General features: G+C 43.1%; 4 protein-coding genes across 4 annotated transcripts; all 4 read right to left on the bottom strand.

The window, feature by feature from the left end:
- Window positions 1–64: 64 nt before the first annotated feature.
- Window positions 65–820, bottom strand: V865_002899 (uncharacterized protein; the record flags this gene model as incomplete). The annotated part of the gene is made up of 4 exons (XM_066226698.1): window positions 65–160; window positions 228–330; window positions 431–579; window positions 791–820. The coding sequence occupies 4 exons, from the start codon at window positions 818–820 to the stop codon at window positions 65–67; spliced, it is 378 nt and encodes a 125-aa protein (XP_066082795.1).
- Window positions 821–2,891: 2,071 nt separating this feature from the next.
- V865_002898 (uncharacterized protein) lies at window positions 2,892–3,532 on the bottom strand (the record flags this gene model as incomplete). Its single annotated transcript, XM_066226697.1, has 4 exons — window positions 2,892–2,993; window positions 3,077–3,170; window positions 3,265–3,419; window positions 3,500–3,532. The coding sequence occupies 4 exons, from the start codon at window positions 3,530–3,532 to the stop codon at window positions 2,892–2,894; spliced, it is 384 nt and encodes a 127-aa protein (XP_066082794.1).
- Window positions 3,533–4,866: 1,334 nt separating this feature from the next.
- On the bottom strand, window positions 4,867–5,803 carry V865_002897 (uncharacterized protein; the record flags this gene model as incomplete). Its single annotated transcript, XM_066226696.1, has 4 exons — window positions 4,867–5,109; window positions 5,245–5,332; window positions 5,409–5,560; window positions 5,726–5,803. The coding sequence occupies 4 exons, from the start codon at window positions 5,801–5,803 to the stop codon at window positions 4,867–4,869; spliced, it is 561 nt and encodes a 186-aa protein (XP_066082793.1).
- A 4,244-nt stretch (window positions 5,804–10,047) lies between these two features.
- V865_002896 (DNA-directed RNA polymerase II subunit RPB2) lies at window positions 10,048–14,339 on the bottom strand (the record flags this gene model as incomplete). The annotated part of the gene is made up of 7 exons (XM_066226695.1): window positions 10,048–10,075; window positions 10,260–10,437; window positions 10,526–12,674; window positions 12,725–13,234; window positions 13,291–13,578; window positions 13,660–13,920; window positions 13,992–14,339. 7 exons carry the CDS (start codon window positions 14,337–14,339, stop codon window positions 10,048–10,050), a joined length of 3,762 nt encoding a protein of 1,253 aa, XP_066082792.1.
- Window positions 14,340–14,930: the final 591 nt, after the last annotated feature.

The raw sequence follows: 14,930 nt of genomic DNA, 5'->3' as shown, positions 1-14,930 counted from the left end.
CTCTCCTACCAAAGTTGACTATGGACTATGGAAATTAATCCTACCGTCCTGAGTCAGGGATGACCTAAACCATTTGAGGTTCCTCCTCGACGTCGCATTGGAGGTTCTCTCTCTTGACGTAGATTCGAGCGTTGTCTTGCATGTGGACTTGTTCGGGAGTCTGACGAAGTGGATTCATGTCAGCTTTGTCTTGCTCTATGATATGATCCAAGTTGAGGAAGACTTACTTGATCACCTCTGAGTCTGATGACTCCTTTACCAGAGTCTGGACCACCAGAGGTCATACCGCCGTGTCCGGGTTCATCGTCTCGTCGTCGGTAGAGGAGGAATCTGAGTAGGAGAAAGAGAGTTTATATCAGCTATGATCTCGACCAATGATGAATGTAAGGAAGTGGAATCATGATAATCATGAGAATAGGAATTAACTTACTCGAACTCTTTAAGAGGAGTCTCGGGTTCTCTGTCTTTTTGCCATTTTTGGAAGAGGGTTTCGAGTTTCTCGTTCATTCGGATGGAAGACTTGAAAGGTCTGTTGTCGCAAACAGGTCGACCGTTCTCGACTCGTTTGATCTCGTAGAGCTAACATGAGTGAGGTATGGTCAGCATACTGTATGCATGTACAGTAGATAGGAGTGAAGGGAAGGAAGGTTGTATTTTATATCTTCTATCATAAATGATAGAAGAGTATATATAGTCACACATCATAAGATATTTGTGAAGGTGAAGTGATTTTCGATATGGGTTGAAGTGTGGGATGAGGAATGTTGAGTAAGAGATATATTATACTCACAGTGACGTTGATTTCTCGGTTGGAAGACATCTTGTAAAGTTCGTTGAGTTGGGGTTCGGTTTTGATTGGAGAAGTTTGGAGTGTTTTGTATTTATTATTTTTGTTGGTGAAGAAAGAAAAGAGAAAGAAGAAAAAGTGAATTCGAAAGTTGAGATGAGGGGATTTATATATCTTTCACATACTTCGGTCTCGGTCAATCATGGACTTGAAGAGGACCAAGACGGTGACCAAATTTCTCGAGGTACTCTCGTCTTTGACACCCTAAACGTCATATCCATCATGAAAACAATGCTGATCATTCACTTTAGATCCCTTTATACCGAGTTGTCAGCTGATTTTGAACGTTTTACTTCTGCAAAGGAGGGTCAATAGAGTCGGAATAACGGTAAGGAAGGGGAAAGAGGAGAGAAAGTCAGAAAAGACAAGAGAAGCGATAAAGGAGGGTTAGCTCGTTTGGCTATTTTGTTAAACTTTGATTTACGGGTGTTATATGATATTTCGAGAAACCCCAGTCTCACTGTAGGTAGTCGGTGCCTGTTGATCATCCCATGTACTGGTACCAGATTCTGCCTTTGAACCCTGAAACATCATCCATCATTCGTTCAAGGAGATATTGATTTTGCAGTGATATAGCCAGCGCACAGACCTTTAAGAAGTGTCTTTGATGTCCTTCATGACGTGTTCAATGTCAGTTGACTGGATTAGGTGTTCCGACATACAGATATCATCGGCTTCCGAAACAAGACCGAATAGTATCGTATCAGGTGCTGCGTATCCAGCGAAGAGCAGAATGCCTTGTGATTACACCGCTTCATCAGAAGCCTAAACTTCTCATATATGTTGAGCAGAAGTCGGTAGTATAGGAGAAGGAATGTTGGACTTAACATGATTCAACCCGAAACGAGATTTCACCTGTAACGAGAATTCCCGCCGTAGGCTAATTCTTCCACACGTGGCTTACAGTCCGTATGGTAGCAATTCTCGTTTCAGGTGCAATCTCGTTTCGGGTTGAATCATGTTACCGTAATTTCCATATGATCCGATTCCGACATGGTCATATACTTTATCGGGGCTCTTGATTCTCTTCGTCAGTCTGAAAACATTAGGGAGAGTGATAAGTTATGAGTCGCAGAAGATGACTTTGATATTATATGAACATATATAAAAGTATCATTTCTCATGATGAAATGAGGGATGTCTTGACGATGCATACAGAGACCAGCAGAAGTGCCACTCTTCCATCACGTCAGCTCAAAAATAAGGTTCACCAATCAAATAAATATCCGAAAGACCTCTTACAGGTGTTACATATCACATGTCCTAGGCTCTTCAGAGTTCTGAGGAATGTTTACGTGTATGCTGTACGTACTGTACGAGGAATGTGGTTACGCACGAATGATGACTAATCAATCGAGGCGATCTTTTCAAATAAGGGAAATGGGAACGAGAAGGAACGAAGACAAAAATGGACGAAGGAAAAGTCATCATGCTGATGTCAAAGAAGTGAGATCGTAGTATAGTCGGCATAAGGTGGAAGTATTTCTCGTGATGATTTGTGATTGGTGGAAATAGCAAAGTCCCGTATTGGCAATCTCACAGACTTGTAGATGTGGGCTCTCGTATGTATGTATACTGGGAGATGAAAAGGGGTGAGATCGCATGCAAGTCTGCTCATTTTAAGGACGATCCAGAGCGTTCCTTACCAAGATCGATCTTTTTCTTTATTGGCCGGTCTTGGTTGGTATATCTTGATGACATTGTCACGACTTCCTTCTCCTAACTTGCTCATTCACACTACATTGAAGCACCCATGAGGCAGAGGTACACTGGACAACGACGACTCAGATGACGAGCGGGATGTGGGAAGGAAGACAGAGTACGGAGATGAGAGGTAAGCTCTGTCATATCCTTGATGCTCCTATATATTTCGTCTTTTGATAAGCTGTTGGACGTTCAGAGCATTACTTCAACGATATATCTTCATAAATCGCTATATACAACTACGCAATCTTCATACTCAGTCTACCAGATGATTCAGAAACTTTCATCGCCCACAGAGCCTCCACGAGTCTAGTCGAGGTAAACCGATGGAAAGGTCGACCTAGGTATCAGTTTTGGAAATCTCCTCGTCGTGGTGGTGATGGTGGTGCTTATTCTTAACCCAGAGTGGAATGGTGTTGGAGAGCCCAAGGGATTTGGGGGACTAGGGGAGGAGAAAGTGTCAGCTAGAGCGCGAATCAATATCAAGAGGAGAAGTGCGATGAAGGGATATTAGACATCACTTACGTCCTCAGGCTTGACGATGACTGGGTTATTGACCGGACCAGGACCGAAGCCATCGGGAATAGGGTGGGGGCTACCGAGAGGATAGAAGATGAACCTTTTTATTTTAAGCAGTCTCAGCGTCAGCTCAATACCACACTAGGGAAAGATGAAAGAAAGAAACTGAAGCTCAAAAGGATAGTCGAACTCACTCGTAACATTCGGGAGGTTCCTTCTTGTCATTTTCATCATGCCATCTCTTGAAGATGACACCGAACTCTTGATCCCACGCCATGACGGTAGAATAGGTGGAAGGCTTGTTGTGATCCCCTCCAAGGATATGGAGCTCTTTGGGATGCTCGTGGATCTAAAGTATCAATCAAGTCAAGTCAACGGGTGGCAAACAATCGACGAAGATGGTACAGTGAATGCACGGTGAGAGCTCACTTCAATTTGGACTTCGAGATGAATTTCACCCATTATGATCTATTCTAAGTGATATTTGATTCTATAAAGTGTATTGGAGGTATGTGTGACAGGTGGAATAAGACGGATGAAGAAAGAAAGATAAAAAGGATAGAACGGATAGAAGGAGAATGGTACGTTCCTTTATATGCATAATAGACTGAAATGGTCATGGTATCAACATGTGATTATAGTGATCGACTCGACACGTACACGTCATCTGGACTAATCTCATCAACGTTCTGCATGATCTGACCAGGCAGATAACCGTATGACCGTGTACTGTGTATACTGTGTACTGGAAAGCAATCAGAATCACCACCATCACCATCACCATCAATATCCTCAGACGCACGGTCATCGTTCCAAAGGACGTGTAAAGCGTGTATGGCATCATGGACCGACCGACTGACCGAAGGCAGTCTCTCCTTCAGCACAGCAACAGCACAATACGAGGACGAGAAAGAAGAGTACGACGAATGTCTCAATAAGGGTGATTCTACTCTCATCGTGAACCCTTTACACTGCATCTTCCGATGTCTCTTACCTGGATCCTGTATATGAGGCGGAAAGATGTGAACCTTGAATGATTGACACTCGATTTCCTTCCGCCACTCTCGTGTCGGTTCTGCATACCACATGATTGAATTTTCACATTGACACGCGGGAGCGCTTACAGGCCAATGATACTCGGAGATAGATCGAAAGGTATGGAGCTTGTGCTCCCACTGACTCAGCTTCGCCTACAATCCACCGCCGTTCTGCAAATCAGAGACAAGGTGAATAATAGTCTATCTGATTCCTATGTACCAATCCATGTACTGCACTCAGACGCGTGGAAGCGATACCCCTGGTGTCGAGTACACAATATCCCTTTCCCTAGGATTCTCCCTTTAGGCTTTGAATGATCGTCACGAGTTGAGATGGTCAGACGGGGAAGGATGACATATAACATGTACAGAGAAAATAAATGCATACACATGTTACGATTTTGTTTGATTATGAAAATTAATCCCACAGGTGAATAAACCAAATTACCCAAAGGAAATAAAAAGAACCCATGTTTACTGTACTATGAATGTAGTCTTATATGATGTAATGGAAATTACCAAAATATTTATTTTCAAAGACCATGATGAACCGTTATTCTCCTTAAAACTACATTTATGCAATGATCCTTATCCGTTTGTCTTCACACCTTAACCCTCCTACTATATCAGACCCTCACTCGTAATGCTCTTTTCTCCCGTCTTTCCGATCACGTCCGTTTTTCCCCTCTTTTGTGAGGGTATCATCTCGAATGTTCATCTGGTTCTCCATCTCTATGATCATCCCCATCCATCTTCATCCTATACCTGTCCCGATGATCGATGATCGTATTGATCCCTCTCCCTCTCTCTCCTGGGGATAGAAACCGATGCAGTAGGCGACAGAGGTTTGAACACAGTTCCCGTCTGAGAGATATAAGGCAGCGGGGTGGAGCATCGACGAGATCCGATAGGCGACTGCGGCTCTATTATAGGTCTAGGTAAGATGACCAAATTCCTGGCGAATATAGTGGTTCCGTTCTGGAGATTGACAGTATATGGGGTCTGCGAAAAAGATAAGTCTTGGCAGTCAGTATGACAAACACGAATATATTCAAGAGATATCAACCCCTTGCAAGGGAAGATGAACCATGCTGCTAAGGTTCTCAGAACGGTGTCGGAGAGTAGGATGTCACTAACATGTTCTCCACTAAGTTGCTGAGGCTCGTTCTGTACTTCTGGGGGTTTCTGAGATGGTGTAGGATGGTTATATGGATATCGAGCATAGCTAGAGAATGAATACGCGACATTAGTTTGCTCTCAGTCAATGGCTAACATGACCACCGAGATAACTTTGAACTTACAACCAAGAAGAAAACGGTACATCCTTCTTTCGTTCGTTCTCCCAGGCATTGAACAGCAACGAAAGAGGTAAATGAAGTTCTAACATATATGGGCCTTGGGGAGGTGATAGGGCTGCTTGACCTTCTGCGTTGAAACTATTGATTTCTCGTATCTAAAAAACACAGTAAAACGACGTCAGCAATGTGATCCAGCAGATGAACAGAGAGTGATGCAAGGCAATACAGTTCCTACAATCAGTTCGTTATATCTGTACAACGAAGAAGATGAATGACTCTCTGTATATATAAAGAGCCCTGTCAGGTCAATTTAGACTCACCCATACCAGTGTCTTCTCCTTTGATTCCACCCTCTCGTATTTGCTCTTCCGCTTTTTCAGCGGTATGTTATCGTCCATTTTTTAATTTCTTAAGGTAGTACAATGTCGGATTGAAAGGTGTTGGTGGAATCCTTGAACGCTAGGTATGTTGTTGAATATGATACGACTCTGCCACTGGAATACGGTCGTGTCCGATATGATATATAGACGAAAGGGGGCGATGCTGGGTGAGAAGCTAAAGAGCTCAAGTTGTATTCCCAGTGATAGTATCTTATAATCCGTTGAATTCTCAAATCCGTCTGTCAAAATCAGAATTCTTGTCATGAGTTCGTCCATAAGAGAGGAATATTTCGATTGAATGGTGATTTGATCCAGTTGACAAGTTGGCCCATTCGAATGTACGGTGGATGGTTGATATGGGGCTTGGCAATTCCTGCGACCTTCTTATAAGTAGGTCAAGGACACAAAGACTGAGAAAAAGGAAGGGGATAAAGCTTGAAGGTCCCTATGGTCGATAAAAGGCCTTCAAGCCTTTCTGTCGGAGTGTCTTGAGGATGGATGAGGATGTCGAGGCGTAGGGTCTGGTTGATGTCGAGACGAAGAGGGACGTGATCAACACGTCAAGTGCTGTCAAAGTGATCGAAGGAAAGCAGGGGGAGAGAAGAGATGATAGTCGTATAAAGTACAAAAAAAGAGGTCTAAGCGTTTGTGTATCACAAGAATAAGTTCATCATCACCACTTTTTGGGAAGTGTCACAAATACTCACTATCCAGTATATGTATGTAGTGTTACTGTACCAGTATCCCCACATTCCTTGAGATCCAATGTCCAATTACGTTACCGTTACCTCTTAAATGGTCGTTCTGACCCTGGATGCCATAAGAAGAATTAGAGCTTATATGACTAAAATTGATTACGAGTGGAAAAGTGAAAAAGAATAGCAAGAAAATCTACAATCCAAAAGATCGAATAACAAAAATGGATAATGAAAGATGGATGGGTTGCAGATCGAATCAGAGGAGTGAGAAAGTAGTAATGGTCCCAAAAGGTATGTATAATTAGATCTTCATAACATCAGAAACACAGGTATAGTCCGCAGCATCGACCAAAGAAAATACCAAACTTAGATCAAATTGGTGAGATGTTGGCTTGGTACCTACTTGGTGTTTTCTGGAATCCTCTGTCCTTGTTGGGAGTATCGATACGTACGTACTATTTCTTGTGATGAATGGGAATGACAATGATCGTTGAGTGGGTAGAAGACCCGATTGGGCAGGACAGCGCAGGTCAGGTCGTATGCCTGTCTGCTGCTTGAGCTTGAGCATTAGGTTTAGACTTCTCATTCACTTAAGCGATGAAGCCCATGTGATAAGCCGATGGTTGCTGTCTATAGGACGCATCATATCTATTGATAGCATCGAGGTAGGGCACCTTACGGGAATCTGGTACTGTAACCTTTGTCGAGATCGATGCCGAGATGGAAACTACAGGTCTCGGAAATAGGAGTAACACTTTGAAGATTAGATACTACTTGATGACTCATCATAAACTTTTCGGCATCTAGCTATTAGATGATGATGATGAAGAGGGGGAGGATCTTACGAAGTTTTCGCTTGATCATGTGCTGTTCTGGACGAGAGCAGGAATATATAAATAGGTTGGACCTGCAGTATGAGGATTTGAAGAAAGAACGTTGGATTACAGTGCACAAGGTAAGCATAGGACAAGACCTGTATCCACGACATTTCACAACGAAACTAAACAGCTAGCATTGGGAGCCTTGCTCTTCTGATGATAGCAATGCTGTAGCTTGAGGAAACAGATAAATTATGAATGTATGACTCATGTGCAAGGACTGCGCTCCGAGGATGCCATCATGGGACAGAGATGTCCGTCGATTTTCTGATGACGGGTCAAGGTCGTTAATGATGCGAATGAAGAAAAGGCTCCTTGTCTATCAGATGTATGTATATATGACCATACCCCATAGCTCTGTTGCTCCATTCGCATGAGGGAAGAAGTGATACGGCAGTCAATGAGAGAGCAACAAGATTTGGCTGTCGACTGATCTGCCTATCTCATTCATACTGAAAGAAGGAGGGAAGGGAAAGAGTCCACAAGACGATGAATACGTGAAATTTCTAACCTGTGGATTGAGAGGTGAAGTAGAGGATAATTCTGTTAATGCAATATGGTATGGTATTGAGTCGCCTGAAAACGAAATCTCAACGCGAAGAGCATGTCTTAGACCGGATGATGCATTCTTGACCAGATCGAAGAAAAGTCAAGGAGGTCCCATATCAAAAATCTTACAAAGAAGGAAGTCTACACAAGCCGAAGTGGAAAATATATCTCTATGGTACGCCAGTAACAATCTGACTGACCAGGAGATGGACAGGATAAGTGTCTCAACCAGACGAACCGAACGTATCTTTCGAATCATCCGAGACATTTTGGAAGGTAATAACAGTGGCAAAGAGATTGTCTGCATGTAATAGCATAAAACTTGCATACAAGATATGATTTCGTGATTTGTGGAGACGAATGTGGATAGGAGAGGTAATGAGAAAGAGGAGCATATCAAGGAATTGATTAGAAGACGTGACTTACCTTGTCTATCCCATCTGTGCCCAGCTCAAATCCTAACTTTAATTATCTCCTCGAAGTGCACATCTACAAACTTCGACCGGTTGCCATAGGTATCCGTTATAAAATTCACCAGTACATCTATATTGTTGTGTTATCGGTACCGCAATCAATCTGAACGTGCAGGGAGCCTCGCGAGGGGGTTGAGTGAAGGTAATTTGGTGGGACGGACCATGATGTCGAGGCAGGTGAATGAAGGCAGGTACTGATTTGCATGGTGGTTTTATAGGACTGGAGGCGTCGGTCGTAGATTGTTGGAATCATGCGATTAGATGGGATGTTCGAAGAGATCATCGGCCGAGGGACGACTGAAAATCGCTTTTGGTTGTAGTATAGTCAAGAGTTGCGTGCTGAAAAGGTTTTGCAAACAGATTTTGGGAGTTTGGAAGTGAAGGTGGGAAAGAAGGCTGATGCCTCTTTATTTGCATGTGACAATGATGGTGAAAACAAGTTATGGACAGGTCAAGAAGAAGAGAACGAGGTGAAGAAAGAAAACAGATTGCCGAATCGAGATCGAGATCTGTCGATATATAACTAACTGATCTTGTCCCCCACTCTTCAGAACAGTTCCTTATGATACCTTTCGTCGTTGGTTTATTGGTCGTAATTGTCGGCAAATACTGTACTGGTCTAACATAGGTGAAAATGTAGATGAGTACGTACTACATGTATCTGTACATGAATAGTCAAATCATATGATCAGGTAAAGGATGAAAAAGGAGTATGTATCTGGGTAGCAAGAGCACGAGCCTTGTGTATGATGATATCATGTGAAGGATTCTATTCAGCTACTCCAACGTTCAGAGAAAGGGATGATGACTACAAGTCCTACATAGACCATAGAGATTTCTTCATGTATTCAGCCTACTCGAGTTCGGATCTACGACTCCCCAAAAGCACGATTAATTGATCTGACGGAGAGGATATTTCCGAAAATATGTAGATCATCACATCGCATCCCATCTTATGTCCTCCTTCTTCTGCCCTTCCTCTCCTTTCATCACGTTCTCTATGTATGTATGTTTTCGCACATATCATCAGTACATAGTCAGTATAGCGTCTAGTCCGGAACCCTCCCGTGAAATTTCTCTTCCCTGTCTGGCACTGCCACCCCTCCCCACTCCATCTCACATTCCTCAAGTCGAGTCAGGAACGTCCATCCAATTAAATGAACAAACATAAAATGAGAACAAGCAAAAAATATTGTACTCGAGTATATTTCGTCATCACCTCAGGGTATTGGCGTAATACCATGACGAATAATAACAATTCTTTCATGAAGTAGTAGGAAGGTCATGAATAAAGTTCATACATTCAATTGGGAATTTGCCCTACATGTCATGCAAGTAGTGCCTTAGACATTCCTCGGAAATGAACTGTGAAAAGTCCGCCATTAACCTGGGATACCCTTGCTCTGCCATTCGATCAGTTATTCGGTTCGGACATAACTCTCAGTACTTTTGTTTCCTCGAGAGATGAAGAGTATTGTTTCTTCTACATTTTATATATATGCATGATACCTAAGGACATGACAGCACTAGATAGATATGTATTTGTGTTTGTATTTGTGATTTCATCTGCTTCATATGCACAACAACACAACGGGACACTTTCTCTCACGTCCTTCTCTCGTCTCTTCTCACGATGACATGAAACGGTACGTCACATTACGCGCTTAATCACTCTCACCGTACATTCGGCACCTAATCAGGTCGATACGATCACATGTCAGCTGGGTCCATCTTATAATTGTACCCTCGGACCTCTGTTCCTTAATTTTGTGGAACAAAGAAAGACAGGGGACGAGGGTAACAAGACAAAAAGACAATAAAAGACAAAAGATGATGAAAATAAAGTTAATTGGTTAACTAGGGAAGAATGACTCACGCTATATTCATAGCTTGAAGTTCCTGGAACAACAATTTCGCCGCGTAAGGTATGTAGACTTGAGAGATTTGCGTTGAATTCCTGCAGACTGAACAGTGGAATTCTTGTTTCTTCAAGTTGGCTACTGCCATTAGACCACAGATATCACAGACGTGTATACGGAAGGCGTCAGATGAGTCTACACGTATCCATTTAGATTGTCAGCTTGAATATCCCTTCTCCTCAAGCTCGGTCAGGGAGACTGAACCTCGACTGTGTATACTCACCATACATCCTCTCCTTCAAGAACCCAGCAATACCATGTGAAATCATACAATCCCTTTCCATCTCACCGAATCTCAATCCACCATCTCTACTTCTACCTTCAACAGGTTGTCTCGTGAGGATCTGAAGGGGTCCTCGAGCTCTAGCATGAATCTTATCATCTACCATATGTTTCAATCGTTGATAGTATGTTGGACCGAAATAAACTTGGGCCTGTAGTTTTTTACCCGTATGTCCATGGTACAACACTTCAAATCCTCTGGAATGATATCCCTTCGATCGTAAAACTTTCGATACCGCTTCGACGGTCAATTCAGTGAAGGGTGTAGCATCACCTTCGGATCCAGTCAAAGTTGATACTTTTGATAATAACGCTTCGACCAAATGTCCAATTGTCATTCGGGATGGAATGGCATGAGGGTTGATAATGATATCTGGAACTAAACCTTCCGCACTGAATGGCATATCCTCTTGTCGATATGTGATACCAATGGTACCCTTTTGCCCATGTCGAGAAGCGAACTTGTCACCGATTTGAGGTACTCGTGTTGATCTGACTCTAATCTTTACGAATTTATGTCCTTCTCCGTTCGTAGTAAGCATGACCTGATCGACAACACCTTGTTCGGTACTCTTGAGCGGCGTAGAGATATCCCTCTTTTGATGCATTTGCGTCCTCTGACCAAGCTCTTCACTTTCTTCAGGTAATGGCGCAGTTTTACCAATCAAGATATCATCTCCGTTGATGTTGGTTGCTGGACTGACCAAGCCGTCCACATCTAATTTAGCATATCTATCACTTGATCCATGCTTCATTCTCAAGGTCTCATTCCTATCCGGCTTTTCGATAGTTTCAGCTTTAATCATACCCTTCATCTTCTCAGTATCGGTATAAGATCGATAATATAGCGAACGGAAAAGACCTCTGTCGATTGACGATTGATTCATGATGACGGAATCTTCCTGGTTGTAACCAGAGTAACACATAATGGCGACAATGGCATTTTGACCAGCGGGAAGTTCAGAGAATTTTAGGTATTCCATAGATCGAGTGGTAGCGAGTGGTTTCTGAGGGTAGTAGAGGATATTGGCCATAGTGTCCATACGAAGTTGGTAATTGGTAAGGAAAACTCCCATAGCTTGTTTACCCATCGCAGATTGATAGGTGTTACGAGGAGATTGATTGTGGTCGGGGAAAGGTACGATACTAGCACAAACACCCAAAATCATACTAGGGTGGATCTCCATATGGGTATACTGTTTACTAAACACAGTACTCTTGATTCTAGCAGTGGGATCGAAAGATTCGAAATCATGTGCTGCTCTATCTTTCACCAGTTCCTCTTTACTGTTCTTCCTCCTTGCGTTTTCTAGATCTTCCGAAGTCATTGCAATGAGGATGGTCTCCTCTTCAGCAGCATCAACATATTCGATGATACCTTCTGATAACAACTGATCCCATGCACCTGCTAATGCACCTTGTTCTCCAGCTTCTTCCAATCGATCGATATGTTCCCTCTTGAGTCGAAGTGACTGCGTGGGGTGATCGACGATGAATAATGGTCGACACACTCTACCAGCATCTGTATACAGTCTCAGCTCCCTTTCTCTGATATCTCTAACTATCGACACTTCATGCTTGAGTTGACCACCCCGTCGCATCTGTAATAAGTTGGAATGTAATGTCGGAGCATCTCGGTGAATACCCATCCAAACACCGTTGACGAAGATCTTCGTCGCCTGAGGTGCATGCTGATACTCGTTCAACTCTTCTAAACCCCATTCTTCCAAAAACTCCATCACGGGAGCAGAGTAAGAACCGACCGAAATATACGACATGAGTGCGAGATTCTTGACCAGACCACACGCAGCTCCTTCAGGGGTCTCAGCAGGACAAACCATACCCCAGTGGGTATTGTGCAATTGACGCGGTTTCGCGGCTTTAGAATCACGACCGATAGGAGTGTTCGTACGTCGCAAGTGAGAGAGTGTGGAAGCGAAAGTATATCTATTGAGCACTTGGGATACACCCGCCCGTGTATTCCCTCGTTTACCCCAATTACCAGTGGCGAGGGCGTACTTAAGACCATCTGTGATACTGTTCGGGCGAATAGCAGTGTTCAGCTGGAAAGTTTTGTTGGTCTCAACACACTAAAAACAGAGTCAGCTTAAATCATGCTTTCACTGACGAGTCGACTCACCTTCTTCAAATACCTTAACATATCTTCCCTGAGCTTGGAGAACATATGACCGAACATCTCGGCCATCAATGGTCCAGCCAAATCCAATCGTTTGTTACCGAAATGATCTCGATCATCTAGCTCCTTTCTACCCATCGCAGCTGATATCAACCTATGTACGATATAACCGAGGAAGTATGCTTTCTTCGATTCGAAACCTTCTGCAGTCGAGACGTGAGGTAAGAACTCCTTGTGAAGAATATCGAACGCTGCTCGTTGACGCTGAGCCCTAGGTGCTTTCTCATGTTGACCTCTTCTACCTATGAAATCTAAAGCGGTCTCTCTGTCCTGAACTGCGAAAGATTCTTCTATGGATGGTTGGAGGTATTCTAACAAAGCTTCGTCGTTGGGACCAAAACAGATATGATTGAGGACGTCTCTATCGGGCACGATACCAAGGGCTCGGAAGACAATAACGAGTGGGATGTCGACTTTGGTGTAGGGGAGAGAAACACGAATGACACCACCGGACTGATGATGGCTATTAGCGCAACAAACAATTTAAGCTGAGAGGGCCTTCAACTCACTTGGCCTTGGACCTTCTGATACAATCTGACTTCCGTATGAGCAGCCACCTTTCCACCTTTCTCCTTTTGACTGTTAATTTCTGCGAAATAGGTCCATCTTGAAGGAGCAGCTTTTAAGAAGACGAAGACATGGTTTGTGGCCATCCTCTCTTGAGCGATTAATACCTTCTCTGAACCCGAAATAATGAAGTACCCTCCCTGATCGTAATGACATTCTCCAATATCGTGACATTGGTCATCTGGAAGGTTGTGAAGGAGACAGAAATTAGATCTGACCATGACAGGGACCTGTTAAGTATCATATGTGCTTAGCTTTCTTCGATCCCATTCTAAAAAAGCGATTCTGAAAGATGAATTAGGTACACTTACCTTTCCTATAGAAGCCTTATCCTCCTCCACTCCTTCAGGTAAACCATCAGATCCAACAGCAGGTCTCCAATCAGCTTCGATCGGATCATCTACACCAGAAGCTTGAAGTACTCTCTTTTTGATATCGACGTATAACGGCGCTGAGTAAGTCAAATTTCTAAGACGCGCTTCTTGAGGGAAAAGCATATTGGTTCTACCGTCCATCTCCGTATGATTGACTCTAGCAAGATAAATCTGTCCAAATGAGATCTCATAACGTTTCTATTGATTCATCCGATCCAACTCTATCAGCCATGTCTAGAACACTTGAAGAGGAGCATGGGGATACGTACAGTTTCATCACCTGATACACCTGTATACTGAGAGAACTGATCCATCGTCATCTTTGAATTATCATCTACGATCTCCTGCATTGTATTTTCGATAAATTCATTGAAAGATTCCAACTGTTGTCTCACTAAACCTTTCTCATCGAAGAAAGCATTGATCACCGTCCAATAATCTTCTTGACTAATTGGTTCTTCTTCCTCCTCTTCCTCCTCTATACCGTCCATACCGAACTTCACATCATCCTTGTAGTCTTGCGTTAAGGGTTGTGATCCGGATGCCTGGGTGTAATCGTAATTCGGATCATAAGAGAACCCATCATCCATCATATTTGGTTCTTGAGATTGTGACATGGTGGAATAATCTGCTTTCGAACGAAAGACATGTTGTAGCACAGATCTTCGTCATGATGACAGAACGAAGAAGAAAGATATTCACCTGCATCCATTCACTATTTCCTACTTTTATTGATATACTACTTGTACAATCCGAAATAACCTTAACAGAGCCAGGACCAGAACCGAGAGAGCGAAAGAGCAAAAGAATGAAGAAAGAGGAGGTCGTATGTTTTCGTTTTCACGCGACGAGCTAGAGACAAAAGAGGCAGTTGCTGTACGAATGGATAGATCGTGAGCGCTGGGATACTGGCGGTCTTACTCTGCTGTTGTCTGGCGTGTTTTGTAAATACAGATGAGGATGAGTGAGATGTAGCAGATGTAGATGGGTGCTTTGAGTGAGATGAGGTGAGCAAGTGAGTAAGTCTCGCCGCCAGCTGTAGTGATTGGCCGGTAATCCCGTATCTCCGATGCTGTGGCGGTGCGAAACAGTCAATGAGCCTCCACCTACCTCCAAAAATTATTTTGATTTTATGGATTCAAACTTCAGTTAGCTGTTCATTTCGTATTATCCAACATATACATAGCAGTCCATTAAACACGTATCGA

The sequence above is a fragment of the Kwoniella europaea genome, chromosome 1 (genome assembly GCF_036810445.1).
Source record: "Kwoniella europaea PYCC6329 chromosome 1, complete sequence".
Taxonomy (NCBI): Eukaryota; Fungi; Basidiomycota; class Tremellomycetes; order Tremellales; family Cryptococcaceae; genus Kwoniella; species Kwoniella europaea.
This window is presented reverse-complemented; position numbering and strand designations above follow the sequence as displayed.